General features: G+C 51.4%; 1 protein-coding gene across 5 annotated transcripts in view; it reads left to right on the forward strand.

Annotated features, from left to right (window-relative positions):
* Window positions 1-26,725, forward strand: part of MYO18B (myosin XVIIIB) — a 237,319-nt gene that overhangs the window by 21,713 nt on the left and 188,881 nt on the right. For all 5 annotated transcript variants that reach the window (XM_084994645.1, XM_084994642.1, XM_084994641.1 and 2 more), the window contains exons 4-12: window positions 1,021-2,289; window positions 2,838-2,904; window positions 3,725-3,837; window positions 5,219-5,395; window positions 9,838-10,036; window positions 11,745-11,887; window positions 12,671-12,771; window positions 16,362-16,425; window positions 25,337-25,481. In XM_084994645.1, the coding sequence (XP_084850771.1) occupies window positions 1,153-2,289; window positions 2,838-2,904; window positions 3,725-3,837; window positions 5,219-5,395; window positions 9,838-10,036; window positions 11,745-11,887; window positions 12,671-12,771; window positions 16,362-16,425; window positions 25,337-25,481 (2,146 nt within the window). In that variant the 5' untranslated portion in view covers window positions 1,021-1,152. The remainder of the gene's footprint in view (window positions 1-1,020; window positions 2,290-2,837; window positions 2,905-3,724; window positions 3,838-5,218; window positions 5,396-9,837; window positions 10,037-11,744; window positions 11,888-12,670; window positions 12,772-16,361; window positions 16,426-25,336; window positions 25,482-26,725) is intronic.

The following is a 26,725-nucleotide window of genomic DNA, read 5'->3' on the forward strand; positions in this document are numbered from 1 at the left end:
GCTGGCGATAGCGCAGTCCAAGATGGCAGAATCCAGACGAGGGCAGATGATAAACAGACATCAGGGTAGAACCACCCCCAAGGTCTCTTTCTGCGGAGGCAGAGGCAGAGCTGGCCCTGTGGGTGGTCCAGGCCACAGGCAGGCTGGTTAAAGGATGGGTGGTGGGGGGTGTTGGGCAGGGCTGATGTCACAAGGCAGTAGAAAGATGACAGGAACAGGCAGTGGAGACACACTAGACCAGACATCTAGTTCAAGCCAGAGTGGGGGACCTCAGAGCAGAAGCAGACCCTCCATTGGTGTGAGGTCGAGGACCAGGGCAGCGGAAGTAGTGGCAGCTCCCTTGGCCCAGTTCTCTGCAGTTTCCACATCTCAGCCAGCAGACGATGTGGATGGTCAGGTGGTATCCGCCTGCACTGAGGGAAAACCGAAGCTCAGAGAGGATGGGGAATGTGGTCCATGCCACTCAGCTGGAAAGCATCAGAGCCAAGCCTAGAACAGGTCCTCTGATAACAGGCTCCACGTCCTTTCCCCACCCCTTCCTGGCTCAACAGGAAGAATCAGGTGTAAATAATAACAGTGACAACAGCACCAAGGACAATGGCGGCAGCTACAGTTCCTGAGGACGTACTAGGTGCTGGGCTCAGTTTCCATATGTTAGCATGGATCCTCATACCTGTCATACAGGGTAGGCCATTATGATCCTCATTTTATTGGTAAGGAAATGGGCCCAGAGAGGGGAAGTGTTTTACCCAAGGCTACACAGCTAGTGAGTGGCAGAGTTAGAAATTGGATTTGGGTCTGTCAGGCTCCAAAGTCCACTCTCCTTTCATAATGTCACTTGGCCTGGAGGTTCTGAGCTGAGGTCTAGGGTGTAGGATGTGGGGTTTGGTTTGTTGCCTGTAGGTGTTTGAGAGTCTTTGGGTGAATGAATGGCTGGGTGAGCAAATGAATGAAGGAATGAATGAGTGAATGATAGATCTGTCTGGCCAGTAACAGCTTTGGATGTGGTGTCTCTTCTAGACCCCAGAGATTTCCACCAGCCAACCCAACAGTGTCACCAAATCTGGAAGCCAGCAAATCTCCCAGAACGAACAGTCAGGCTCTCCCCAGAGCTCAAACATTCTGGACAAGAAGGGCGAGGGGGCTGGCAGCATGGACCCCGTGCTGATGACCAGCATCAATGGCGAGAAGCCCCAGGAGTCCGGCCCCAGTGGGACACCAGCCAAAAAAAGCCTGCCCTTCAGGAGAGGTGTGAGGAGGGGCGACGTGTTGCTGATGGTGGCCAAGCTGGACCCGGACTCAGCCAAGTCGGAGCAGAGGACTCAGTCACGTGATGCCCCTCCTCGAAAGACCCCACCCCCAGCCACAGACCCTGGAGGGGGCAAGAAAGGGGAGACCCCAGGAACTCCTCATGGCCCCCAGGCCAGCACCGAGGATGCATCCCCAAAGGCTGAGAAGACCCAGACTGAGGGTCTCAGGGATCTGGGAACTGTGCCACTGACAAAAGGCGAGAAGGATGAAGTGGGGAAAGGGGGTGGGGCCCCCCAAACCCAAGGGGTGAAAGGGGGTGAGCCCCAGGGCAAAGAGGGGCCAGGTGAGGGGGGGCAGCCAGGGACAGTGGAGAAAGGGGGAGGGGACCTTTCAAACAAGGTGGCCAAGGGGAATCTCTCCAAGGATGCAGCAGGTGAAGGGAAGTGGGCGGGAGCCCAAACCCAGGTGAGAAAGTGGGGAGCTTCCCTGGGCAGAAGGAGCAAGTGGGAAGGTCCCCAGAGTAGGAAGGACAAAGAAGGGGTCCTAAGTCAGGCAGACAAGACACACGGACTTCAGAGCAAGGCAGAGAAGGCAGGCGCAGTGCAGGGAAAGGGTGGAAAGTTGGGGGAGGCTCCCCGAGCCGTGGAGAAAGCAGGTGAGCGGCAGAGCTTGACTGGAAAGGCAGGTGAGCCCCAGGGTGAGGTGGGAAAGGTGGGGCAAGCTCAGAGTGAGTCTGGGGAGGCAGGTAAAGCCAGGAGTAAGACAGAGAAGGGCTCTAAAGCTCCCAAGGAGGTGGATGCACATGAGCAGCCCCGGGCAGCAACCGGCAAGGAGGACAAGGCGGGGAGCAGAGAGCAGGAAGCAGAAGGGACCTGCACTAGAGCAGGTGATGGGGCCAGGGCCCTAGGGGTGGAGCCAGAAGGACCAAGGCAGCCTGGTCTGGAGAGCCCTGCGGGAAGGCAGCAGGGGCAGGAGGAGAGCCCTGCGGAGAGGCTGCAGGAGGCGAGCAGAGGAGGCCAGAGTGCAGTCTTGGACCAGGTGAGGGGCTGTGGCCCTGGGAGTTGGGGGGGCAGGCCAGAGAAGAGGGATGGGACTTGCCCTTGGGGGGGACAAGAGATGGACAGGAAATTGGAGGGGGTGTGGCCAGCCCAGAGGAGGGAACAAGCAGTTCCCCCTGGACAAGCTGGGGTCTTGAGGGCCCCCAGGACAGTACTGGGGTGAGCTTTTCCAGAGAGTGAGGGAGTGTTCCAGCCATGTGAAATGTTCCTTCTGTCTAAGCTTATTCCTGATGTCATATGATAGCTCTTTGTGCTGCTTAAGTAGCAGGTTGTGCAAAATGCAGATTCCTGGGCCTCACCTTGGAGCTTCTCATTCAGAAAGCTGGGGTGGGGTCGTGGCTTCTGCACATAAGCAAGCACCCCCCCCCCCCCGCCCTGCACACACACACACACTCACCACCAGGAGATTCTGGTTCAGGTGGTCCCGTTGTACTGTGAGAAGCTCCCATGTAAGGAGTTTGCCTCTCACATGCGGGGTGGGGGAGGCCAGCGTCATCCTGCTCTAATTTAAGTGATCTTTGCCCTCAGGCTCCTGAGGACAGGTGGTACGAGGCAGAGAAAGTCTGGCTGGTTCAGAAGGACGGATTTACTCTTGGTAATTAAGAGCGTTAGCACATCTGGGGTCTAAGTCTCTTCCTCTCCTGCCCCCAGCTGCTGCCAGCTCTCTCTGCCAGGTCCTGATGACAGTTTGGGGAGTAAGGTGAGGGGGTGGGTGAGGAGCAGCTGGGATTTTGGGGACTTTTGGGTGGGAATAGTTGGGTATCATTTCATCCTTGGCAACTGGTCTCTTTGGTGCTATTTTCAAAGGCATTTGAGCCTTGGTAATTAATTATTTAATTCAATAAAGCAACAAGCCTCGTTTAGTTCCTATGGTGTTGCTCAAGGAGCTCAGTGTCTAGTGCAAGCGGATTTCATTTTGTGAGCCCACTTTTGTCAATTACTTGTGGCTGGTGACCAGACTCTACTGAGTCCTAGTCAGAACATAGCTGAGAAGAGTGATTGATTAGTGATGTCTGTTCATGGGTGCTGGGAGAAGAAATGGCAGCTTGTATGCCATTACCTGCCATCCCAGGTCTAGGTAGGAGATAGCTCAGTGCACCCAACCATCTGGCTGCTGACTGGGCCTGGCAGTGTGCCAGCTGATAGAGCCCCAGTTTTGGGCAGACCCAGCCTCTGTCCTCAAAGGGTTTGGGGTCATAATTCAGGACCCTCCCTGTGACTAGGCCCCAAGGGGAGAGGATGCTACCCATTTCTGACCTGTCCCAGGTCTCCTCTCCAGCTATTGGGCCTGGCTCAGCAGCTCAGAACCCTTCTCTCCTCTCCCATCTTCTTCCCTCCCCTCCTTCTCTGCTCTTCTTTTTGTCTCCCCTCTCTGCCCCTCCTCTACCCACCCCGCACCCTGGGCTGTCTACCAGCTACGGTGCTGAAGCCAGATGAAGGAACAGCCGACCTGCCAGCAGGAAGGGTGCGACTTTGCATCGATGCTGACAGGAGCATCACCGAGGTGGATGAAGATCATGTTCATCGGGTGAGCCCCCGTCCCCCTTCCTGCCTGCTCCACACTGTCCTTCCCCACCCCCATGAGAGATTTCCTTGCGTTTGAACTGCAGAAAATATTTTGGCCTGATGCCCTGGAGGGAGTTATAGGGAAGATCACCCCTGAACCCATTGCTATGCTGAATGTATATTGTTCCATGGTGTCCCCTTTATGAGGACACATTAAGAGATGTGTTTATCAGGTCTTGGAACTGGGAGTTCTTCTGCCTGACCCAAGAAAGTCATTATTTCCATTGTTATACACATTACAAATCATGCTACAAAGTGTGCTTCCCTTTTCACCCTGGCTTCCAGGGAACTCAGTCAAGTTTGCAGTTTGCCAATAATTGTAGCAGGGGTTCCAACGGCCTACCTTTCGGGTATCAACCTTTCTTTTGGTTTTGCTTCAGTTGTTTTGCATAATTTTTGTGCTATAACATAAATCTATTTGAGGATAAGTGAGAGTGTGATGATAGAAGTGAAAGGTCCTACCCCAGTCCCTTCCTGCCCCTCACAGCCTACTGATTGAGAAGGAGTTTCCTTCAGGGGTCCCATGTGGGCCTTGTTCAACCTCATCCCTCTCCGTTCCTCCTTGGTCCATCCCAGACCTTCAGCTCCCACTGGTGTTGGGAGTTTGCAGAGGGCCGATGTGCTCAAAGAAAAACTGACCCATAACAGGGCTCAGGATTGACCCAAACCCCAGAACATCAGGGCCAGAGAACTCCTTGAAGCTGGAAAGAATGATAGGAAGTAGTTTTTTTAGAGTGGATGCCCCAAGGAGAGGCTGCAGTCCTCCCTTGCTTCTGGAAGTGTTTGGGCATAGTTCCAAGCCGTCAGCGTGTGACGGGCTCTCAGAGAAACGGGGCTGTCAGGTCATTGGCCTCTGTCCTGAGTGTCACAGAGCACATGCAGGGCTTCCCGACAGGACACAGAGGAGGAAGAAAGAGCAGAAGACACTCTCTCTAGCAGGCACCACCCGTTTTTGGGTGTTTGGGAGGCAGAAGGCGCTTCAAATCTTGCTGCGTTTTCTTGAGAGCAATTCCTCTGGGGAGGTGCTAAGTGCAGAAGGACCTGTGTGGGGAGAGGGCCTGGGTGGCACAAAGAGCAGAGAAGAGGTGCCCCTGTTTCATTTATAGGGTTTCATCACTCTCTCCAGAGTCATTGTCTGTTCTGTTCTGGCCTTTAGCACACAGTCCTCCAGGTGTGTGTGTGTGTGTGTGTGTGTGTGGCCTTTAGCACACAGTCCTCCAGGGAGGGTGTGTGTGTGTGTGTGTGTGTGTGTGTGTGTGTGTGTGTGTGTAGGGGTGTGTGTAGGGGTGGTGGAGGTGTAGGAGTCCAGGAGGCCAGAGGACACTCTGTGTGATGGTTCACAGGTGAATCCCCCAGAGCTCGACCAGGCTGAGGACCTGGCCTCCCTGGTCAGTGTCAACGAATCCAGTGTCCTGAACACGCTTCTGCACCGCTACCGGGCTCAGCTGCCGCACACCTATGCCGGGCCAGACCTGATTGTCCTCCAGCCCCAGGGGCCCACAGCGCCCTCTTCAGGCAAGGTGAGGGGGATCCTGGGGGCAAGACTGGGGGTGGGGACAGTGGGGGGCGGGTCCCTCTGCATCTCGGGAGAGCAGAGCAACCAAAGCACCCCCGCACCAAAACCTACCAGAAGCATCCTGCAGATGTGAGATCCTGCGGCCTTGTGGGCATCAGGTGGGGGCATTGATCCCCCACCATGTGATTCCCCCTTTCTTAGAGGGGAAAGATGGGTACCGATAGAAAGAGCAGCGGAAGTATTAAGGCCAGTAATAATAAGAGAGAAAGCATTGAATGGGTATCAGCTTTGTACCAGGCACTGTGTCATGCATCTTTGCGCATTATCTCTGCTAATTCTCAGACCCGCCTGCAAGGACAGGCACCATCACAAGCCCCACTTCACAGGTAAGAAGTTGGGCCTGTTGCCAGACTCCCAGGTTCAGCAGATGGAGGGGCTGGGCTGACACCCATGCCACCAGCCAGCCTATGCTCTGGACCCCATGCTGGACTCTTGGGAGTCCCAAACACCCACATGAGTTGGGAAACCAAAGCCTCAGTTCCACTTTTATTTTTTCCGTGGAGGGTAGAAATGACCCATTTTTTGGTCAACACTTCAATCAAAGCAAAGGAAATCTCTTAGCGCCACCTTGTGGAAAGGCTGGCAGCTACAATCTCTCCATTCATTCAGGGGCTCCTGATTGAGATAGTGATTGAGGTTCTTGTATGCCAGGTGTGGTGTGAGGAGCAGGGAAGACCGGCAGATAAATCTGCCTTCAGGGAGTTTCCATCATAGTGGGGGAAGACAGACCCAAAGTAATAAAGGTAACTGTGCAGCAGATAAATGTGGAGGAAGAGATGGTGAGGAGGTTGCGGGGAGCAAGCACGGGGTCCTGCCTGGTCTTGTATGTGGTCCTAAAGACTCTGCTTTCATCCTGAGCCTGATGGAGATTTTTAGCAGAGTGGTGACGTGGTCTGACTTATGCTGTAAATGGATCCTTTTGGCCACTGGGTGGAGGCTGGTAAAAGTGGAGGCAGGGAGACCCACTGGAGGTCCAAAGTCTTATCTGTGCCCAGTTCTGAGGACTTGTTGGCTGAGAGAAGGTTCAGGCTTCTAGAATACCTGCTAACATACCGCAGGTGCCTTAGAAAGATCACGATGCCTCTCTGGCCTCCGTGTTCTCATCTGTCAATTGGGGATGAAAAGCTAGATCTTTGCCCTCAGAACAAAGCCCTTCCTAGTTTCTGAATGAGTCTGAGCCATTAAAGAGGGGGCAGTAGCCCTGAACACCCCCTGAGACCTATCCAGGACATCACACCACCCCTCTTAGAACTCTCCCCAGGCCCTCCTCCAGCCTGGCTGTTCTGGCCAAGGGCTTGGGAGGGCCACACGAGCCTTCTCTCCTCCTTTGCTGGCCGGGCTCTGCTTCTGTTAACTGCAGCCCAAGGTCTCTGAGCCTTCTGAGAAGGCTAGCGCCTCGTTGGGCTTCTTAGGGGCTCTGGGAGGAGTTATTTGTCACAGACCCTTTCCACAAGCCTGAATCCAAAGGCTGTCCTGGATTGTGGCGTCTGTTCCACAGCCTGGGCCAAAGAGCCTAAAAGTGCAGGCACTGGGGTACACCTGGCAGGAGGAATCGAGTCCCATGATCCCCTTAAGCCTCTGGAATGCTGAGGTGGGGGTAGGCCCCCTTCTAGTCACCTCCTCTCCAGACACCCAAACTCACAGCTGCCTTCTGTTCTTTGGCTGATTCCTCAAATGGCCACCAGATGGGAGCAGAGACCTGCCTAATGCTGGGACTGGGGCCACCTTGAAGATGGGGTGGGTGAGGTCTGGGCAGGGCTGGGGGCCTCTCTAACCGGGGTCTGGGCCCTCCTGGTGGCTGGGAGCTGGGTGTGTGCCTGGGGGTGCAGGCTTCTGCTGGTGTGAGTATAGGTGTGACTGTGGTGCAAACAGGTCCACCTGTGTGCAGAGGCCTCAGCAACTCTTGGGTGCATGGACCTTGAGCAGGCCTGGTGCAAGCATGCAGGGTGCCTGTGTGTGCATGGGGTGCAGGTCTGCAGAATCCTTTCTTCTTCCCTCCAGGCCTCAGGAGTCTGATGGTGTCTCTTTTTGTCTTTTTAGGGCCACACCTGCAGCATATGGAGGTTCCCAGGCTAGGGGTTGAGCTGGAGCCACTAGCCTATGCCACAGCCACAGAAACATGGGATCCGAGCCGAGTCTGTGACCTACACCACAGCTCATGGCAACACCATATCCTTAACCCACTGAGTGAGGCCATGGATCAAACTTGTGTCCTCATGGATACTAGTCAGATTCATTTCCAGTGAGCCATGACGGGAACTCCTCTGATGGTGTCTTGAATTTTGTTTATGAAGTAGGAGGTACCTCTAGGGCTCAGACCGCAGGACCCTGTGCCTACCATGTGCCCTGAGGCTGTGTCCAGCCAGTGTGGGGCATGTCCTGCTTTACCAGCTTTGGGGTCCTGCCATGCCTTGTGCTTTGTGTCAGTGGGGAAGGATTACTGTTTCTGGGGGTCTTGGTGCAGGAAAGGCGATGGTGCATTGGGGGCACCCCTCAGCCCCAGACTGGAGGTCTGGACTAGGGGAGGGCCTCCATGTTGGAGTTTGGGCCCTTGGTCTCTCCAAGCCACTGGGGAGGGCACATGTGGCCTTGCCTGTCCCCTGCTCCCTTGGGTGTCCCACCGCCCTCTTCTGTTCTCCCTGAAAACCACACTGAGCAGACTTTGTCAAGGTCGTTGGTCATCTCCATGCTGCCAAGCCCAAGGGTCATCTGGTCTCCTCTGACTTGACCCCCAGCAGTATTTGAGGGGCTGGTCCCTCCCTCCTCCTGCCATCACCCCATTCCTCAGGTCCAGGATTCCACTCTTCTGGTTTTCTTTCTGTCCCTCAGCCTCCTTTGCTGGCCCCTGATCTCTCCTGGTCCAGGCGCCCCATCCACACCTCTCCTCTCTTCCTCTTTAAATGCCCACTCCCTCAGCGATCTCATCCAGACGCCTGGCTTTTGAATGACTCTCCTTCAACATAATTTAATTAGTTGGTTTGTTTATCATCTGTCTTCTCCCAAATGAAAGCAAGCTCCACAGGCAGGGCTTTTCTTTTACGTCAAGTCTATTAAGGTATAATTTACAGACAGTTAAAGTCACCTGCTTAGCGTTCAGCTCACTGAATTGCTGACAAACATGTATAGTTGTGTGACTGTCTTCTCCATCACCCTTAGGAGTTCTCCAGACCCCTCTCCCTCATGTCTCACCCTTGGTAGCCACTGAACTGTTCTCTTGTCCCTTTTTTTTTAGTTTGGCCTTTTATGAAAAGTCATTTAAATGGAATTGTACAGTATGTCACATTTTGACGATTCACCTTTTGACAATGCACCATGCATTTGAAATTCACCCACATTGTTGCAGCTACAAGCCATTGGTGCTTTTGTTCTATTGTATTTTATTACACGGCCTTGTTTGTCTATTCATAGGGAGACCAGTTGTATTGGCTCCCCAGGGACCAAGTGGTTTTCTGGGACACGAGTCTTTCAGGGCTGAAACCGGGATGGCTGGTTATTTTAGTTCTTTAGTTGAAGGACATTTGGGTTGTTTCTAGTTTTTGGTCATTTGGAATACACATTCAGTAGAACCAATGACACAGAAGGTTTTTTTGGTGAATAGAAATGTTCGTTTCTCTTGGGTGACTGCCTAGGAGTGGGCTGCTGGGTTGTATAACATCTCACTGATGGACATCACCAAGCTGTCCTCCAGAGTGGCTGCATCCCGTAGCATTCCCCCCAGCATTGTATGAGAAGTCCAGTTGCTCTGCATCTTCACCAGAACTTGATAATCAGTGTCGAAAAGATTTAAACATTTTTAAGCCACTTTAGTAGGTGTATAATGGTATTTCCTCACGGCTGGCAGAGATTTCCTTTACTTGCTTTGAGTAGCATTGTGCCTCAGAGCCCAGGATGGTGTCTACTATGTAGTAGACATGCAGTGAATACTTTCTTTTTCTTTTTTTTTTTTTGGTTGCATTTTAGGGCCACTGGTGCAGCCTATGGAAATTCCCAGGCTAGGGGTCAAATTGGAGCTACAGCTGCTGGTCTGTGCCACAGCCACAGCAACTCAGGATCCAAGCCATGTCTGTAACCTACACCATAGCTCACGGCAGTGCCGGATCCTTAACCCACTGAGTGAGGCCAGGGATCCAACCCACATCCTCATGGATGCTAGTCGGGTTCATAACCTGCTAAGCTACAATGGGAACTCCCTCAATAAATACTTTTTAACTGAGTGAAGAGTGAATGGATGGACGAATGAAGTGGAAGGTACTTCAGGTATCATCTACATCATTTACAGCAAATACATAGCACACGTATCAGCAACTCTGCTGGTGTGGAGTACTGTTTTGGGGCTCTCTGGACACTAGCCGGATGGGAAGGCTGATGCCTGTGATCCTCTTGCAGGTGCCCAGGGGCCGGCGGGATGGCTTGCCTGCTCACATTGGCTCACTGGCCCAGCGGGCGTACTGGGCTCTGCTGAGCCAGCGGAGAGACCAGAGCATCGTGACCCTGGGCAGGAGTGGCGCTGGCAAGACCACCTGCTGCGAGCAGATCCTGGAGCACCTGGTGGGGCTGGCGGGCAGTGTGGATGGCAGGGTCTCAGGTACTGTGGTTTCCTGGTGTCATGGGAGGTGGGGGGAAGGTTCATGGTGGGGGAGGGAAGGGAGAGGTGGAGGGAGTGCCAGGCAGCTCCTCCTTATAATCCTTCACCTGTGTGCAGACCCTGTGCCTGCTTCTGGGCAGGGCCACCCCTAGTCTGTTGGATACTTTTGTGTGACTGAGAAACAGGTGCTTCTCTCCTCAAGACACTCACTGGCATTGTGTGGGGCAGTCATCACGCGTTGACATTGTTAGAACCAAACACTTGATTGCCGCATTCTGGGCCAGTATCCTAATAAGTGTACAAACCCATAACCACGTGATATAAGTCATGTGCCCCTTAGATGTGGCATCCTTGTGCAGTGCACAGCCTGATGGACTGTGCAGATGACCAGGCAAGTAAAGACAAGGGCAGGGCCTGTGCTCAGGAACTAACAGCCAGAAGGGAGATTCAGCTGCACATCTGTGTCAAATGGGAATGCTCTGCACCAAGTGCTGGTGGAGCTGGGGAGGGGAGAGGGAGAGGGAGCACAGAGGAGGGGGCAGGCTTCCTTGAGGAGGTGATGTTTGAGCTGGGCCTTAAAGAAAGAGTGTCAGTGAGTAATTATAGTGTTGGTAGTGATGATAGTAAACACTTGCTGAGGACTTACATGCCAGGCTCTATGCCACGCAGGCTCTTATTATTTAAAATAGTCCTTTAAAGTAACTATCATTATTACTTGAATTTTATTAGATGAGGCCATTAAGACACAGAGGGGTTAACTAGCTTGCCCAAGGCCACACAGCTAATGCATCCTAGTGTTGAGATCCAAAGCCAGGCAGTCTGGCTCCAGAGCTGTCACCCCAGGGCCAGTGTTCTCAATGTATGGTTACCCCTCTGAGGAGTGTTTTTAGATGTTCTTTCTCCTAATCATCTCCCACCATGAAAATTTAATGCCATAGATACACCACATATCTGTTTATGCAATGTTTATGTACCTGTGCTCTGTACATAAAAGAGTAAACTCCCCCCACTCTCAAGAATCAATTTCTGCCCTTTTGGGGGCAGTATTCTTCCTGCTGAGAATATGTGGCCTAGACAACATTGCTTTTCTAGTAATAACAAACATAATACTCATACTATCACACTTTGCCTTCTGAGCAATTTACCTTATTAAAAGTCTTTTAGTCTTCGTGATAACTTCATGAGGCAGGCAACCTCATGACAATCCCCTGAGGCAACCCCAAGTACTGTTATTATTCCCATCTTATAGATAGGGCATCTGAGGCATGGGGAGGTTAATCAGTTTGCTCCAAATCAGGTAATTAGCCAAGGGGAGAGCCCATAGTCAAACTCCCTTGTCCATTGTACTATCCTACTTCTCCCCTGCGGTTATTCCAGTGCTTTATTGATCACCTGCTCTGCACCTGACCCGTGTTAGGAGCTGTGGATACAGTGGGGAGGGGCACCAGTCGTGGCCCTCCCAGAATGTAATTCTTCTGAGAGAGTGTGTATTGTGTTGGAGAGTGGGAGTCAAGTCAGGCTAGGCTGTATCCAGGTACCACAGTGCCTGGCAGCACAGGGCCAGCCCAGTGGTGAAATGGTGTGGGTTAGAGCTGAGGTGGGAAGGTGGCAGGGCACCCACCAGGGCCTGGGGCCAAATGCAAACCTGTGAGAGGTGGGGCCGGCGTGGTCTGGGCCATGGGTGACACCCTGCCTCATGTCCCCACAGTGGAAAAGATTCGAGCCACCTTCACTGTCCTCCGGGCTTTTGGCTCCGTGTCCACTGGCCACAGCCGTGGTGCCACCCGGTTTGCCATGGTGATGTCGCTGGACTTCAATGCCACAGGCCGAGTCACGGCCGCTCAGCTCCAGGTGAGGCCTCTGGGTGGGTGGGAGAGGGGAGCCTTTGGGGCTGCAGAGCCCACGCCTCCAGCTGGGACCCTAAACTGTGTCTAAATGGTCGTCGCTCCCCAACCTGTAGCCAAGTCCTCCCCACTTTGCTCAGTTCCCGGGACGTCCCCTCCTGGAGCCAGCCAGCCTGTGATATTCTGTGCCTCAGAATATCACAGGGATGAAATATTCATGAGTAAATATACAATTCAGCTGCTCATTAGCTGGGTCTTAAAAGTGTAAGCTGAAATTAAACAGAAGCTTTCTGGCCTTGCGCGGCAGCCCGTGTGTGACGAGCACATGGCCTGTTTGTTCCTATCTCCAAAATCACCCCCCTGCTTCTCCACTGCCCTCGCGACATTCTGTTTGAACAGAAAATAGGATTAGGTTATTAGAGGGGTTGTTTGTATGTGGAGCTGGGATAATATCCAGACTCACTGGTGCCAAATAAATCCCTTTTCTGTCCTGGCCCTGAGATCCCACCATTCATCACCAATCAGGTCCAGTTTCTAAAGGCTTCTGTTAAATAAGAATATGGTGGAGGTGGCTCTGTTTAATTGTTGTCACCTTTGGATTCCTTAATCGGAATGAGACATTTGCATTCATTGATGCCCTGGATGGACTCTGAATCAGTGAGACAAAGGGTTGGTACATTTTGACACAGAGACGTCCGGCCAAGTTGCCTCCAGGAGCGGGTCAGGGCGGGGCGACCTGACGCCACCCTGTGCTGACCAGGCGCCTGTGCCCCCAACCCCCCACCCCCAGACCATGCTTTTGGAGAAGAGTCGTGTGGCCCGGCAGCCAGAAGGGGAAGGCAACTTTGAGGTTTTCTCCCAGATGCTGGCTGGATTGGATCTGGATCTCAGGTGAGTGACTGGGCTGGGCGGGGACAGCAGAGGCCACCCACTCTTGAGGGGCCTGGCCCTGGCTCCACCCAGAGCTGGGAGGCAGTGGAACCCACTGGTTTGGAATATGGCATCAGATTCCGGCTGCCTGGTGCTGCTCATGGGCTGGGTAAAACTGGCCAAACGTCATCTACTCTGAACGTCCGTTTCTTCCTCCACAACGTGGAGACAGTACCTGGACTGACCTTGTAGGATTAAGTGAGATAACTCGCATCCTGCCCTTTACGCATGCAGGGCGGGGGTTGGCAGAGGGTGTCTGCTGCCATGGTGGCATTTCGGTACAGGTTCTGACAGCAGTGTGGGAGGAGGGCAAGGGACAGCAGACCTCCAAACTTGCAGAAGTCCCTAAACTCTGTAAGAGACTTGGGTGCACACGAGAGTTTGCTCAACGGGGCACCTCAGGGCAAGGAGGCACCAGGGGACACAGCTAGCAGGGCAGCCAGGAGACTCATCTTGGAGGGCCTCCTGGGGGCGGGGGCCCAGGGAGACATCTCTGCCCCTTGCTGAGTCCTGGGCATCCCTGGGACTGTGGCCTCCTGACTCAGCCTCGATTTCCTCATTTGTTGAATGAAGGGGCAAGGTGCTATTGAAGGTCCAGGGAGAGGAAAAAGTCGAGCTTTTCCCCAGGCAAGGGGTGATAATTTCAAGTTTGTCTCTGCATCTCCCATTATTTGTCTCCTGCCTTCCTCCCTTCTCTGAAGGGCAGGCTCAGCCTTTCCTGAACCTCCTGCCTAAGGCCAGAGGGATGACTTTACCCCCTTTGGAGAGAAGGCAGATTAGAGGGGGAACTCCTAGTGTTTAGGGAAAGGGGACAGAGTGGTAAGGAAGCCTCTGGAAGGCCTTCAGAAATATAGAAGATTTTGGAGTAGAGTGCTGTAGCACAGTGGCTAGGACCACTGATTTGGGGGTCAAGCTGCATTGAATCACATCTGGCTTCTCTACTTGCTGGCTTTGTGACCTTGGGCTGGTGACTACACCTCTCTGAGCCTGATTTTCCCATCTGTGAAATGAGTGTGTTAATATCTACCTCGGAGTGTTGCTTGACAGTTAAAGCATGGGAAGATGGACAGTGCTTACAACAGCGCCAGGGCACAGTGAATGCTTTACATGTGGTGGTGTTTCTTTTGGAGGCTTAGACCTGGGGTGTGGCAGAAAGGACCACCTCCAGAGGGATGTGTGTTTAGAGCCGGGCTTTGCCCCATGTGATCGTCTCTGAACCTCAGATTCGCTTTCTGTAGAATGGGTACCTTCTCGTGCCAGCCCTATAGGCGTTTAAACTGGATCACATGCAAGGGAGTTCCCATGGTGGCCCAGTGGTTAACGAATCCGACTAGGAACCGTGAGGTTGCAGGTTCGATCCCTGGCCTCACTCAGTGGGTTAAGGATCTGGCAGTGTTGTGAGCTATGGTGTAGGTCGCGGACACGGCTCGGATCCCACGTTGCTGTGGCTGTGGCGTAGGTCAGCGGCTACGGCTCCGATTCGACCCCTAGCCTGGGAACCTCCATATGCTGTGGGCGCAGCCTTAGAAAAGACAAAAATAAAATAAATAAATAAATAAATAAATAAACTGGATCACACACCAAGGCAGCAGGTGAGGTGTGTTGTGCACAGTAGGGGTATGCTATGGGAGAGCACAATCTGTAGATTCTGCACGTTTGGGAGTTTGAATCCTGTTTTCCAGCCCCATGGCCTCAGGGGACAGGCTTCATCTCCATTGCCTCATCACTCAGGACACTGGAGGGCAAGCCCCTCTCTCCTGTGGCCCCCGCATTGGGGTGGTCAGTCTGTACCCTTGTACCTCTAGGTTCTGGCCTAGAGCCATTGCCTGCTAAAGAGGGGGAGCTGGGGTCTCCCACTGGGAGCAGCACAGGAATGGTGGGGCTGGGCTGCTGCCAGCAGAGGATGCCAGGCCTGGCTTAATCTGGGGGCTCCATGTCTGTGGGCCTGACCCAGGTGGCTGTGTGGTTTTTAGGAGCCAGGACAAAGCCGGTTCTGGTAGGGGGCTGCCGCAGATGAGTTTCAGGGATCTGGGAGCGTGGAGAAAAGTACTTAGAAAAACCCAGGCCTCAACCCTGTCTGCGGGCTCCTTGGTGACCTTCGGGCTATCTCCCTGTCTCTACCTCTGCTGCTACTAGACTGTGCTCTTTGGTGAAGCTTCCAAAGGAGAAAAATTGGTTCCACTTTGACAAATGTCTTTCTTTCTCCCATACGTTCAGGTGGCAAACCCCTATTCACCCTTTAAAACCCTGCTCCGAACCCCTTGACAGGAATGCTGCCCGATTCCTGTTTTCTCAGTTTCTCCTTTATACCATATTGGTGTTTGGTACATGCTTCTGGTTCATACCTGTAAACCTGCCACATCGAGTCTTTCTTCCTCACCAGACTGACTGTGAGATCTCTGAATCAGGGCCCTGCCTCACTCCTTTCTGTCTTTCCAGTACTTAGCACAGGGCTTGGCACTGGGTAGAGGCTCCCTGATTATTTGTCACCTTCCACCTAGGGGAATAGCGACCAGGTCAAGTACAGGAGAAACAAATACAGAGCATGTCTTCTGTGCACGGCCGAAAGTGGGAGTCCACATACAGCATCTCAGTTAATCCTGCGAGGCGAGTGAGAGAACCCTATTTACAGATGCGTTAAAGGGAGACTCAGAGGAGAGCTGCCTTGTCTGTCCAGCTGTCTGAGATTGGATGTGAAGTGTGTCTGACAGGAGCCTTCCAGGGTGTGGTCTGTAGAGACCCTGGGGGAGACAGCGCTGAAGGACCCAGAACTGGGGAAATTGGCTGGGTACTGGTGAGTGAAAGCCACTTCCCAGGAACCAGTTTGAGCCCCCACGGTGGGTGTGGGGTCCTAGGCTGGACTTGGCATAACTTTGTGGGTGGGTCCTGCCTGGAGGAGGCGGGGCATGGCTGTAATTCCGCCTACCCCTTTGGTTACTTCTTCAAGCCTCCAGGGTGAGGTGGGCTCTGTATTAGGGAATCTTCAGTTTGAACACTGGAAGGGGCCTTAAACATCATGTCACTTCACAGGGTGAGGACAGAGGCCAGGGGAAGGGGGCAGGACAGCATGGGATTCTGGACTTGGGGGGGCCAGGAGAGCTCAGCCCAACTGACAGTCTATTCCATGTTTGCTAGCTGTGTGGGCAAGGTGCTAACTCTCAGGGCCTCAGTCTTATTCTCTTTGAAATGGGAATAACATTTACACTTGTTGGGTGGGTCTGTCCTAAATAATCTCATATCTCAGCAGACAGAAAGGGCTTATTTAGGATGACTGACTCTTTGGTATCCTTGAGCTCGTTCACACAGCTGGTCACACAGTAGAAGACCTGGAGTTAGAATCCACTTCCTGATTTTAGTCCATGGCCCTTTCTTCTATGATGTCACTTAGGAAGGGCTGAGTGAGGAATATTTGCAGGGTGGTGCCAGGACCTGGGGCAGCCATGGGGGCTGCTGGGGCATCGCTGAGCCCAAAGCCATGGTGACCACCTGCCCTGCCAGGCCACTGATGTGGGCAAGTCCTCCCTTACTTCTGGTCCCTTCTCTGCTTCCAGGACAGAGCTATACCTGAACCAGATGGCAGACAGCAGCTCCTTTGGCATGGGCACGTGGTCTAAGGTAAGGAGGAGGGCCTTCTGGGTGTGGGTGGTGTCTGTGTCCCCATGGCCAGGGTTGGGGGGGTCCCCCATGTGGCTCATCTCCTTTGTTACCATGGTGTGTGGATGGCAGGGGCTGGTCACGTGGCGGAGGCAGGGTTGCCTTTGCAGGGCCTGGGCTTGTCAGGAAACTGAGTCTTGTACAAATAAAGGGCCTCAGGAGGTGGTACATGTACAGGAAAGAGCGTAGACTCTGGGACAGGCTGTCTGGGTTCAAACCCTGGCTCTGACACTTCCTGAACATGTGACCTCAGGTATGGAACCTAGCCTCGCTGATGGTAGTGGTATCTGCCTCATGGACTTGTTGTGATGATGAAATCAAATGATGCTCAGAGAGCACCTAGCACTGGGCTTGGTGTTCTCAATCAGTGGTGGTCCTCTTAGTAGATATTGCTCATGGTTAGTGTGGGTAGTAGGTGCATTTGGAGATGGCTTCCTGGAAGATGGGGCCTCTGAATAGGACCTAGAGAGGTGGTATTCAATTGTTTAAAAAAGCAAACTGTTCTGTTATTGATTCTCTCTCTCTCTCTTTTAATATTTAAAAAATTGTTTTCTGAGTCATACCCTGTGCTTCGTTACCCTCTCTGCTAGGCCTCTGTTAAGTGCTGGGGTTATGGTCCTCATCCATGAATTTTCACTCTATCAGGAGAGAAAGACTTGAGAATTAATGCAGCCGTGTGGGATAAGAATATGCCAGAGTTGGAGTTCCCATCATGGCTCAGTGGTTAATGAATCCGACTAGAAACTGTGAGGTTGCAGGTTCGATCCCTGGCTTGCTCAGTGGGTTAAGAATCTGGCATTGCCGTGAGCTGTGGTGTAGGTTGCAGACGTGGCTCAGATCCCGCATTGCTGTGGCTCTTGTGTAGGCCTGTGGCTGCGGCTCCGATTCAACCCCTGGCCTGGGAACCTCCATATGCCGCGAGAGCGGCCCAAGAAATGGCAAAAGACAAAAAAAAAAAAAAAAGACAAAAAAAAAAAAAAAAGGAATATGCCAGAGTTTATACAAGATTCTGTTGGCAGCAGAGGATAGTTGAAAGAGGTACTTGGCCTTGGTCAGGGAAGGCTTCTTAGCCAAGGTGACCTCTGACTGGGTTTTGAAGAATGAGTAGGAGTTCACCAGCTAGAGAAGAATGGATCATTTCTAATCCAAAGCCTTTCCCCAAACATATGTCTGGGAAACTAGCAGTGCTGGAATAGCTGGGTATTCTCATGCAAAAAAAAAAATTCAATTTGAATTTCAATTTCAAATTCACACCGTATTCAAAAATTAACAACAACAACAACAAAAAAGAATCATAGACCTAAATGTAAAACTTAAAATCTGAAAATTTCTGGGAGTTCCTGTCGTGGCTCAGTGGAAATGAGTTTGACTAACATCTATGGGGACGCAGGTTACATCCCTGGCCTCGCTCAGTGGGCTTTGGTGTAGGTCACAGATGTGGCTCGAATCCTGAGTTGCTGTGACTGTGGTGTAGGCTGGCAGCTGCCGTCCCCTAGCCTGGGAACCTCCATATGCTGTGGCTGCTGCCCTATAAAAAAAAGAAAAAAAGAAAAAAAATTTCTGGAAGAAAACAGGAGGAAAATTTCTGTAACTTTGGATTGGACAAAGACTTCATGGATGTGACACCAATAAGAGAACAAGTCGATGAATCACACACTTCATTGAAATTAAGAACTTCTGCTCTTTGAGTGTCACAGTTAATATGAAATACAAGCTACAGACTGGAAGGAAATAACTTGCAAATCACATATCTGATAAAGTGTTTGAATCCAGAATATATAAATGACTCTCAAAACTCATAAATAAAACAACCCAACAAAAAAGATGGGCCAAAGATTTCAGTAGAGACTCAACCAAAGAAGACACACATATGGCAGATAAACATGTGAAAATATGTTGAACATCTTTAGTCATTAAAGACATTCAAACAGAAACGGCTATGAAATACCACTGCACAGTTATTAGAAGGTCTGCATTTGAAAAGATTGATGCTAAGTGCTGGTGAGAATTTGGAGTAACTGGAACTCTCATACACTGCTAGTGGGAATGTCAAATATATACCATTTTGGAAAATAGTCTTTTAAAAAGTTAGATGCACACCTCCCACATGGCACACTAGGTATTTAGGCAGAAGACAGGAAGTGTACGACCATGCAAAAATTTATTAGCAGGTTTATTTGGAATAGCCCAAACCTAGGAACTCCCCAGAATGTCTATTAACAGGTGAATGGATGAATTCATTGTGAAATATTCATAAAGATAGTATACTGCTCAGTAATAAAAATTGACTACTGGAGTTCCTTAGTGGCTCAGTGGGTTAAGGATCTGGCGTCATTGCTGCAGCTCTGGTACTGCTATAGCTCAGTTTCCATCCCTGGCCCGATAACTTCCACATGCCACAGGTACGGCTAAAAAAAAAAATAATATGTCCATTATCAGCATATACAACAACACAAGTCTCTAAAAATATTTATGCTGAGTGAAAAATCTCAGATGAAAGACTAGCTGTGTGATCCCACGTATGTGAAACTCTAGAAAATGAAGACAAACTGCTGTGATAGCAAGCAGGTCAACGGTTGCCTGGGGATTGGGTTGGGGGTAGGAGGAATGGGGAGAGGATTATAAAAGGGAACTCTGGGAGGATGAAAGTGTCCATTGTTTAGTGGCGATGCTTTTACTGGTGTATGTGTCAAAGCTTATTGCATCGTACATTTTCAAGATGAGTGGTTTATCTTTGTCAGTTGCATCTTAATAAAGCTGTCATGTGTGCACGCACACACACACATGCATGCATACCCACGCTGCTGACTACCATCCACAGAGTTATGGATTGATTCCGTAGGTCTGGGGTAGGGCCTGAGAATCTGCACTTCTCACAAGTTCCAGTACTGAAGCAGCAGGTCCAGGGACCCATTTTGAGAATTACTGTGGGAGAGTCTGTTTTGGCAGTGGGTGGAGTGTGATGGAGTCGGGTGGTGGGGCTCCCCCAGCTTCACCTCCCTGACACCCCTCTAACTGGGGGGGACCTGTGGTATTTTCCTCTTTTGCGCCTCTTCTCCCTCTGGTTGGGGGCGGTTAGGAGCCCAGACTTCCCTCTCCCTGGACTGTGGAGGATGCGATGCTGTCCCACCACTGGGTTTTCTTTAATGTGTTTGCACCAAATGTATCCATTTGAATCAGCAAGAGGGTTGTTTGTTTTCTTGGTTTTGAGGAGGAAAAGGGCTCAAGCCAGGCCCTTGTGAGCCTCCCAGCCAGACCTGTTTGTTCACAGTCTGCCTGCAGAAACAGAGGCTGCGTGAACCCATATCAAGGAAGTGTTTGAAGTGGTTTTCTTTTTTCCCTGTGTTTCTGGGGGTGTTTTTTAGACCGGTTGATTTGTGGGAACTGTGAGGGCATTTCTTTGTTATCTCCCTGCTACCTGGCAGATACAGAGAGAGTGTTTTCCTTGTTCTCTAAGAGCAAAAATAAAATCTGAAGACTCATTGGGCTTTGATACAAGCCTGGGCTAGTTTTCTGGGGTTGGGCCATCAGGGAATCTGGTGGTCAGGAAATGCCCCCCAAGAATGAGAGTGCAGGCCCCCAAAGCCACCAGATTCAGCAAATGAAAATATAGGATGCTAAGACCTTACTCATCTCGTGCCTGATCTAACAGACAACGTGGTGACCATAGTTAACCATACTGTACTTATATTAGACTTGAAATTTGCTAGGAGAGCAGAAGAGAGGTGTTCTCACCACACGCCAAGAGATGGCAACTAAAAAAATAATAGTAATAATTTAAAAAAAGGAGTTCCTGTCATGGCTCAGCAGTTAACGAATCTGACTAGCATCCGTGAGGACATAAGTTCCATCCCTGGCCTTGCTCAGTGGGTTAAGAATTGGGCATTGCTGTGAGCTGTGGTGTGGTTCACAGATGTGGCTTGGATATGATATAGGCCAGCAGCTACAGCTCCGATTAGATGTCACATCCTCACACTACACACCTAAAAATATGCAATTTTAATCTGTCAATTATAACTCTGTAAAGCTGGAAAAAATATAGGATGCCTGTTAAAGTCAAGCTTCAGATAAACATTGAATAATTTTTAACTTAAGGATGTCCCAGATATTGCATGAGCAGGCCTGGAGGGTTGAAGTTGTATCAGAGAAGGCTGCCTGGAGGAGGGGAAGTTTGAGCTAGCTTGGGCTGAGGGAGAAGTCAGGTGGGTTAGGCCAGCATTCCTGCTACACCCAGCCTCTGATGCAGAGGGTAGCAAGCCTTGTGGTCAGCAATCTTAGAGCACAGGGGGAGGGCATGGGGCGGGGCTATCAGCTGGAGCAGGGGCCCTGGGCACTGGCCCTTCACGCCTGCATCTGCCCTTTGTCTGCCAGGCTCCCCTCCTGCTCCCTGCGCTGTGCCCTTGCTGTCTGCCACACTTCAGCTTTTAAATGGAACTTATTTGATATCTGCCAGGGCACCAGGACACATTTGAAATCACAAAGCTCTCAGATTATTTTCTTCTTCGCTGTAATTTATTTTTCCGCAACCTAGCCTGATTTTTTCAAAAAGTGCCAGCAGCGGTGGTCATAATGATAATCCTTGCCTCCCAGCAGTGGGCTGCTTCTGGCTGTTTTGCCAGCCAGTCTTTGGCCTGAGGCACATTTGTCTCTTATGACCAGGCATCACCTGTGGAGGAATGGGCTCTAGACAGGAGGATGGGCGGGGCGTGGGGTGAGGGGTCATGCGCTCCTACCGGGGGCTTGCCAGGAGCTTTTTCTGACTTAATCTTCCTAAGGACCCTTGGAGGGAAGAGATTATTACCACATCTATTTCTCAGGAGGAGCAACCAGGCTCAGAGAGGTGAAGCTACTTGCTCAGGGGCACATAGGTTTTAAATGGCGAGGAAGGGCATGAATCCAGGTCGGCCCACACTCCTGTTTGTCCCGTGCTGTCATCTCAGGCCTGTGCTCTGGCTGGGGACCCCATGCTCCTGGATGTGGCCCTCTATGTGTGCTAGGTCACTTACCATCTCTCAGCTTCAGTTTTTCCACCCGTGGAATGGATAGAGCATCACTCAGCCCTTCAGTCTGCTCCTAGGATCTGGCATATAGTGACCCTGCCCCTCCCCACCCGGGTGGCCTCGGACAAGTGCCTTACCCTCTCTGAGCCTCAGTTTCCTCCTCTGACAATTGGAGAGATGCACAGCTACCTTACAGGGTAGAAGCACGTAGCACAGCATAGTAGGTGCTCAGTTCATGCTTTCTCCCCTCCCTCTTTCACTGGGCTCCAGTGCCCAGAGAGGACATAGACTAGTCACTGTGGAGATAAAAGGAGCTCCTGGCTGGACACTGTCTGGCCCTCCCTACCTTCTCTATGTGAAGTCCACCCCCCTGCACAGGCACCCACATTTCTTCTGCAAATGCATCAGTGTTGAGCATTCTCCCCCCACCCCAGAGCGGCTCCAGGTCCAGGAACTGGAAGGGTTGGGAGGCCCCTGGCTGGGTTGGTTGTAGAGACACAGGGAGCCCAGCCTAGCACTGGAGGAGGGATATGATTTACGTCCCCATGGAGCAGAGTGGAACGCAGGCCTCACACTCTGCTTGTAAACAGGGGATGGAGCCGCCAGGCCTTCAGGGCCTTGCCCTCCATCGGAGACTGGCTCCCAGTGCGGACCACAGCTCCGCTGCCCCAGGCTCTGCGAGAGGCCCACGCCACCTTGGGGCTCTCAGCACCCAATGCACCGTGTCCTCCAGCCCCGTACCCTCCTGCTTGGAGACGCTTCCTGCTTCCCCAGCATCCGCTTTTCCATGCTCACCCTGCTTCTCACACCGTGTCTTGCAAGAGGCAGCTCCTCACCCCTCCACAGAGCCCCTGGGCCCAGCACGCCCTCTTCTTACACATCCATCCCCTCAGGGGACTGGGAGCCCCTCAAGGACAGGCCGCAGCTGATTCACTTTCTGGGGGCTGCTGGGCATGAACTTGGGCAGCAGTGGGGAGAGGTGTCCCTGGAAGTCCGAGTAGCCTGGGCAAAGGCATGGGGGTCGAGCCCAGCATTTATTGAGTGCCACTGTGTGCCGGGTGCTGTGCTGGTGCTTTACACGTGTCAACTCATTTAATCCTCACAGGGGCCTGGGAGGAGGGTTGGCTGTTACTTCCATTCTCCAGAAGCAGAAATAGCCTCCAGTGCCTGGGCAAGAGATTTGTGCCGGCACATCACAGGGATGCGGAGCCCGAGAGCACACAGTTCTGTCCGCCTCCGCATTCCGGAACTTGGCCTTTCTCTCTGCGTTGCTGGAATCTCCCACGTACCGTAAACGTGGCCCAGCTTAATGAGGAGAGAAGATTTTGGATTTTTTTCTTTTCACTAAATTAACTGCCATATTTGGTGTACCTTGAGTCTTTGATTACGTGAGACAGACTGGGCAACATCTGAGTTGACTTATTTTTTTCCACTAATATATTGTTTTTAAATTGAGACAAGACAGAGTCAAGTGCACAAAATGCACTAATTTTAAGTGCACAACCCTGATGATTATATTCTTGCACACACCTACTCCAGATGGACATCTAGAACATTCCTCATTCAACAGAGGTTCCTTCAAGTCCCCACCCCATCAGAGGTGTCCCTTCTGCCCTGGAGGACATTATCCATTTCCCTTCCCGATGGGATGTTTGGACTTCATGTGAAAGGACTTAAATGGAGTGTAGTCTTTTATATGCGGCCCCCTGACTCACATGGGGTCTGTGGGGCTCATACACATGCTTGCGTGTACCAGGGACATGGCTTTTTCGTTGCTGCATGGCACTCCCTTACAGTTGGTAAACCACCGGCCATTTCCCATTATCCTGTTGTAGATATTTAGGCTGTGAGTTTGTCCTCCCGAGCTGACTGATTTCTACTTTCACAATTGTGGGAGTACTTTTCATCAGGACGTTCTGCAGAGGCATTTGGCTCCCCCAAAGTTTAGGGAATTGTAAATATCCTCCTGATCCTAGTTGTTTTAGATCGGAAGCATGTATGTTTGTCCCTCTGCATCTTCTGTTGCAAAGGAGACTGGGGGAGGTGGTGGGGGAGAGGAAAAAAAATCAAATGAGCTTTAGTGGAAGTTTTCTAATTCTTCTTCTCATATGAGCTAAGTGGCAGATGATGGAGTCTGCCTGTAGCTTAAAGTCAAATGCTCCTGGCTGACAGAGGAGCCATAATAAATGTGTTTCCACTGTCCTTTTGGTGTCCTTTCTCTGCTACTTTGAAATCTCATAAATAACCAAGAGCATGTTGGTAAGATGCCTTCCTTTCCTCTGTTTGCTCCAGCGGAGCAGCTGCAGTTGCTAGGTTGAGCTCCTGGTTGCTAGGGACTTTGTGGTCCTGTGGTGGCTCAGAAATATGATGGATCAGTGGAACATGCTTTTGCTATTAATTGAAATGTTTCCACTGCAAATCTCTCAATGTCACCCCCAGCTTTGACGTTGTCCCACTTGGTCAGTGATCCTTGCAGGTTTCCTTCCCAATTAGAAGAAGTGGCTTGAGTAGAGGGGACAAGTGGCCTGGACAGGGAGTCAAAAAATCCTGATTCTAATCCTACATCTGATATTAATGTGCTGTGTGACCTTGGGCAAGCATCATCCCCTCTCTGAGTGTTGGACTCCATAAAATTCAAGGACCTGCCAGTTTTTGACAGCTTACAGTTCATCACCCAAGCTCTGTAAATAGGCCAAGTGCAAATCAGTTCCTCATTATCTGCTGGAGGATTATTGACAAAAGAATTCTCCTCCCCTGCTCACTTCCCCTCAACTCAGCAGCCTTCTGGGTTGACTCCTCGGCCAGATGGTGTGTGTGTGCAGGAGTTTCAGACTAATTTTAATATTCAATCAAACGTAATTGGGATCATAAATCTGAAAAAGAAAAAGCAACACCCTGCAACCCATAAACATCTGATCATTCCATTTCTCTTTCCTCCTGCTTAAAAATCTTTGGCAGTTTCCTGCTGCTTGCCCCGGGGCTGGCAGACAGGATCTATATCGGTTGGTGGTGGCTGCAAGGGATGATGTCCTGAAAAGAATCTGGGCTTATTGGCTTGCTGTGGGATCTTGATTGGTTGGTGATGTCTGCTCTAGGTCCAGGACTGTAAATAGAGATGAGTGTTTGTCAGCCGTGGCTGGTTTTAAGTCCATGCCTTTTAATACCATGTTTGAGGCCTTCCCCATTGGTACCAGCCAGCTTCTCATACTTATCTCCTTCCTTCCTCTGTCAGCCCCACCTCCAGAAACACCTGCTTCTCTGTGCACAGTCAGTGGGCCCCCTGCTGTCTCCAAAGGTCTCCCTTGTTCTCGTTGTTGCCTCTGTCCTTCAGGCCTTTATTTCATTAAATTGATCAACTCTGGCTATTTATCTTTCAAACTTCAATCACAACTTTGTCTCATCATCTACGACAGTCTCTTTGTCTCTCTTGGATAGGATTCATCCATCAGGCCCTCCTCTGAGACCCACAGCCCCCACTTGGTGGGGGGGGCTTAGTTGTTTTGCATCACACTTAGTTGTTTCGATGCCTCTTTCCACTTCTCCCTTGAGAGGTCCTCAAAGTCAAGTTCCAGATTTCGCTCATGTCTGCCTCCCCAGAGCCCAGCACAGTGCCACAGCCTCAATAAATCTATCGACTGAACACATGAATGAATAAAAATCACACCGCATTCCAAGTTAGACAGCAATGATTTTTATGACGTTCCCAGCAGCCTGACTTCTGTGTGTCAATACTCCCCAGCTTAATCGTGGGTAATTTACTGTGGTCATAAAATGACCCCACACTCTCCTGAGGCTGGGTCCTCCCTCCAGTGTGGGTTTGCATGTCCTCCGATGTGACGGCCTGTTTGTTTCTTCTCCCCGTCTGCTCTCAGCCTGAAGATAAGCAGAGGGCGGCGGCCGCCTTCGCCCAGCTCCAGGGCGCCATGGAGACGCTGGGCATTTCGGAGAGCGAGCAGAGAGCCATTTGGCGGGTGTTGGTAGCCATCTACCACCTGGGCGCGGCGGGGGCCTGTAAAGGTACGTGCTTCTCGTCGAACTCACCTGGGCTGCCAGCTGTCTCCGCTGGCAGCTGCCGGACCAGGCCCTTCTCTCCAGGAGGTGGGACAGGGTCAGTCTGTCACCTTCTGTGTCTCTGGGACTGCTCTTTGGAGGCTGCTGAGCCAGGCATGGTGAGGAGAAAGTGGAGCTGGATTTTTCAGGGAAACCTCATTGGCCAGCACCTTCCAGTGGAACTTTCTGCGATGATGGTGAGGTTCTCTGTCCAGTACAGTGGCTGCAGGCTGCACGTGGCTTTGAGCATTTGACCTATAGCCAGTGCGCCTGAGGAATTGAATTGTTAATTGCATTACATTCTGATGAACATACATTTAAATAGCCATGTGTGGCTTGTGCTGTGCTGCCATGTTGAGGAGAGACACCCAGGAACATGTAGGGCAAGGCTGGGTCTGCGCACTAAAGGTGATTATTTCTGTGACATCTTGGAGATGCTGCCCACCATGTGTGCTGAAGCCCACCCAGCTTCCGTCTCCCAAGCCTGCTCCTCCCCTTAACTGTTTGCTGATTTTCTCTGCTTCGAGTTGGTCTCCCCAAGTGGTTCTGATCGTTCCTCCCCTCCCCCTTCCCTATCCAGTCATTCACCTTGCCCTGTAGATACTTTCTGTGACAGCATTTCTGCCCTGACTTCTCTATTCTTCTTGTTATCACCTTAGATTAGGTATTTGCCAATCTTTTTTTTTTTTTTTTTCCCCTGCTTGGACTATTGCAGTAGCCTCAATGCTGATGCCTTCACTCCTCCTTCATCATGGCCATTGGGCTTCTTTCTAAAACACAGATTTATGTGCCCTTCCCTGCTTGGAGTCCTGTGGCTCGACCTTGTCTGCTAAATCAAGTAAAATTCCTTGGCTTGGCACTCAAGGCCCCTCGTTTCCCTAACCAGTGTCTTCTGGCCCCATGAAAGGTCCCAGGGAAATGGTCAACATCAAGAGCAGTGTGGACCCTGCCTTCATGGGGCTTACGGTGCCATATATTGTGGCTGTGACCTTGTCTAGCTCTTTTCAGTAAGAGTGGCTTCCTGTGGGCCCAGAATATAGTGTTGGAATTTACTCATTGAACAGACACATGCGTACTTGGAGTCCCGTCCTCTGGAACCGTGGGTTGACTCCAGCTGATGTTCTGGGCCATTTCTCAGGGGGCAGCAGACCTCTCTCTGGAATATGCAAGAATATGTACATCATCCCTGCCATTTTTCTACCTGTGGGCCT

The sequence above is a fragment of the Sus scrofa genome, chromosome 14 (assembly GCF_054392235.1).
Source record: "Sus scrofa isolate SSC_HxYL_T2T_F1_AM1 chromosome 14, Sscrofa_HxYL_maternal_Yorkshire_Landrace_v2.0, whole genome shotgun sequence".
NCBI lineage: Eukaryota > Metazoa > Chordata > Mammalia > Artiodactyla > Suidae > Sus > Sus scrofa.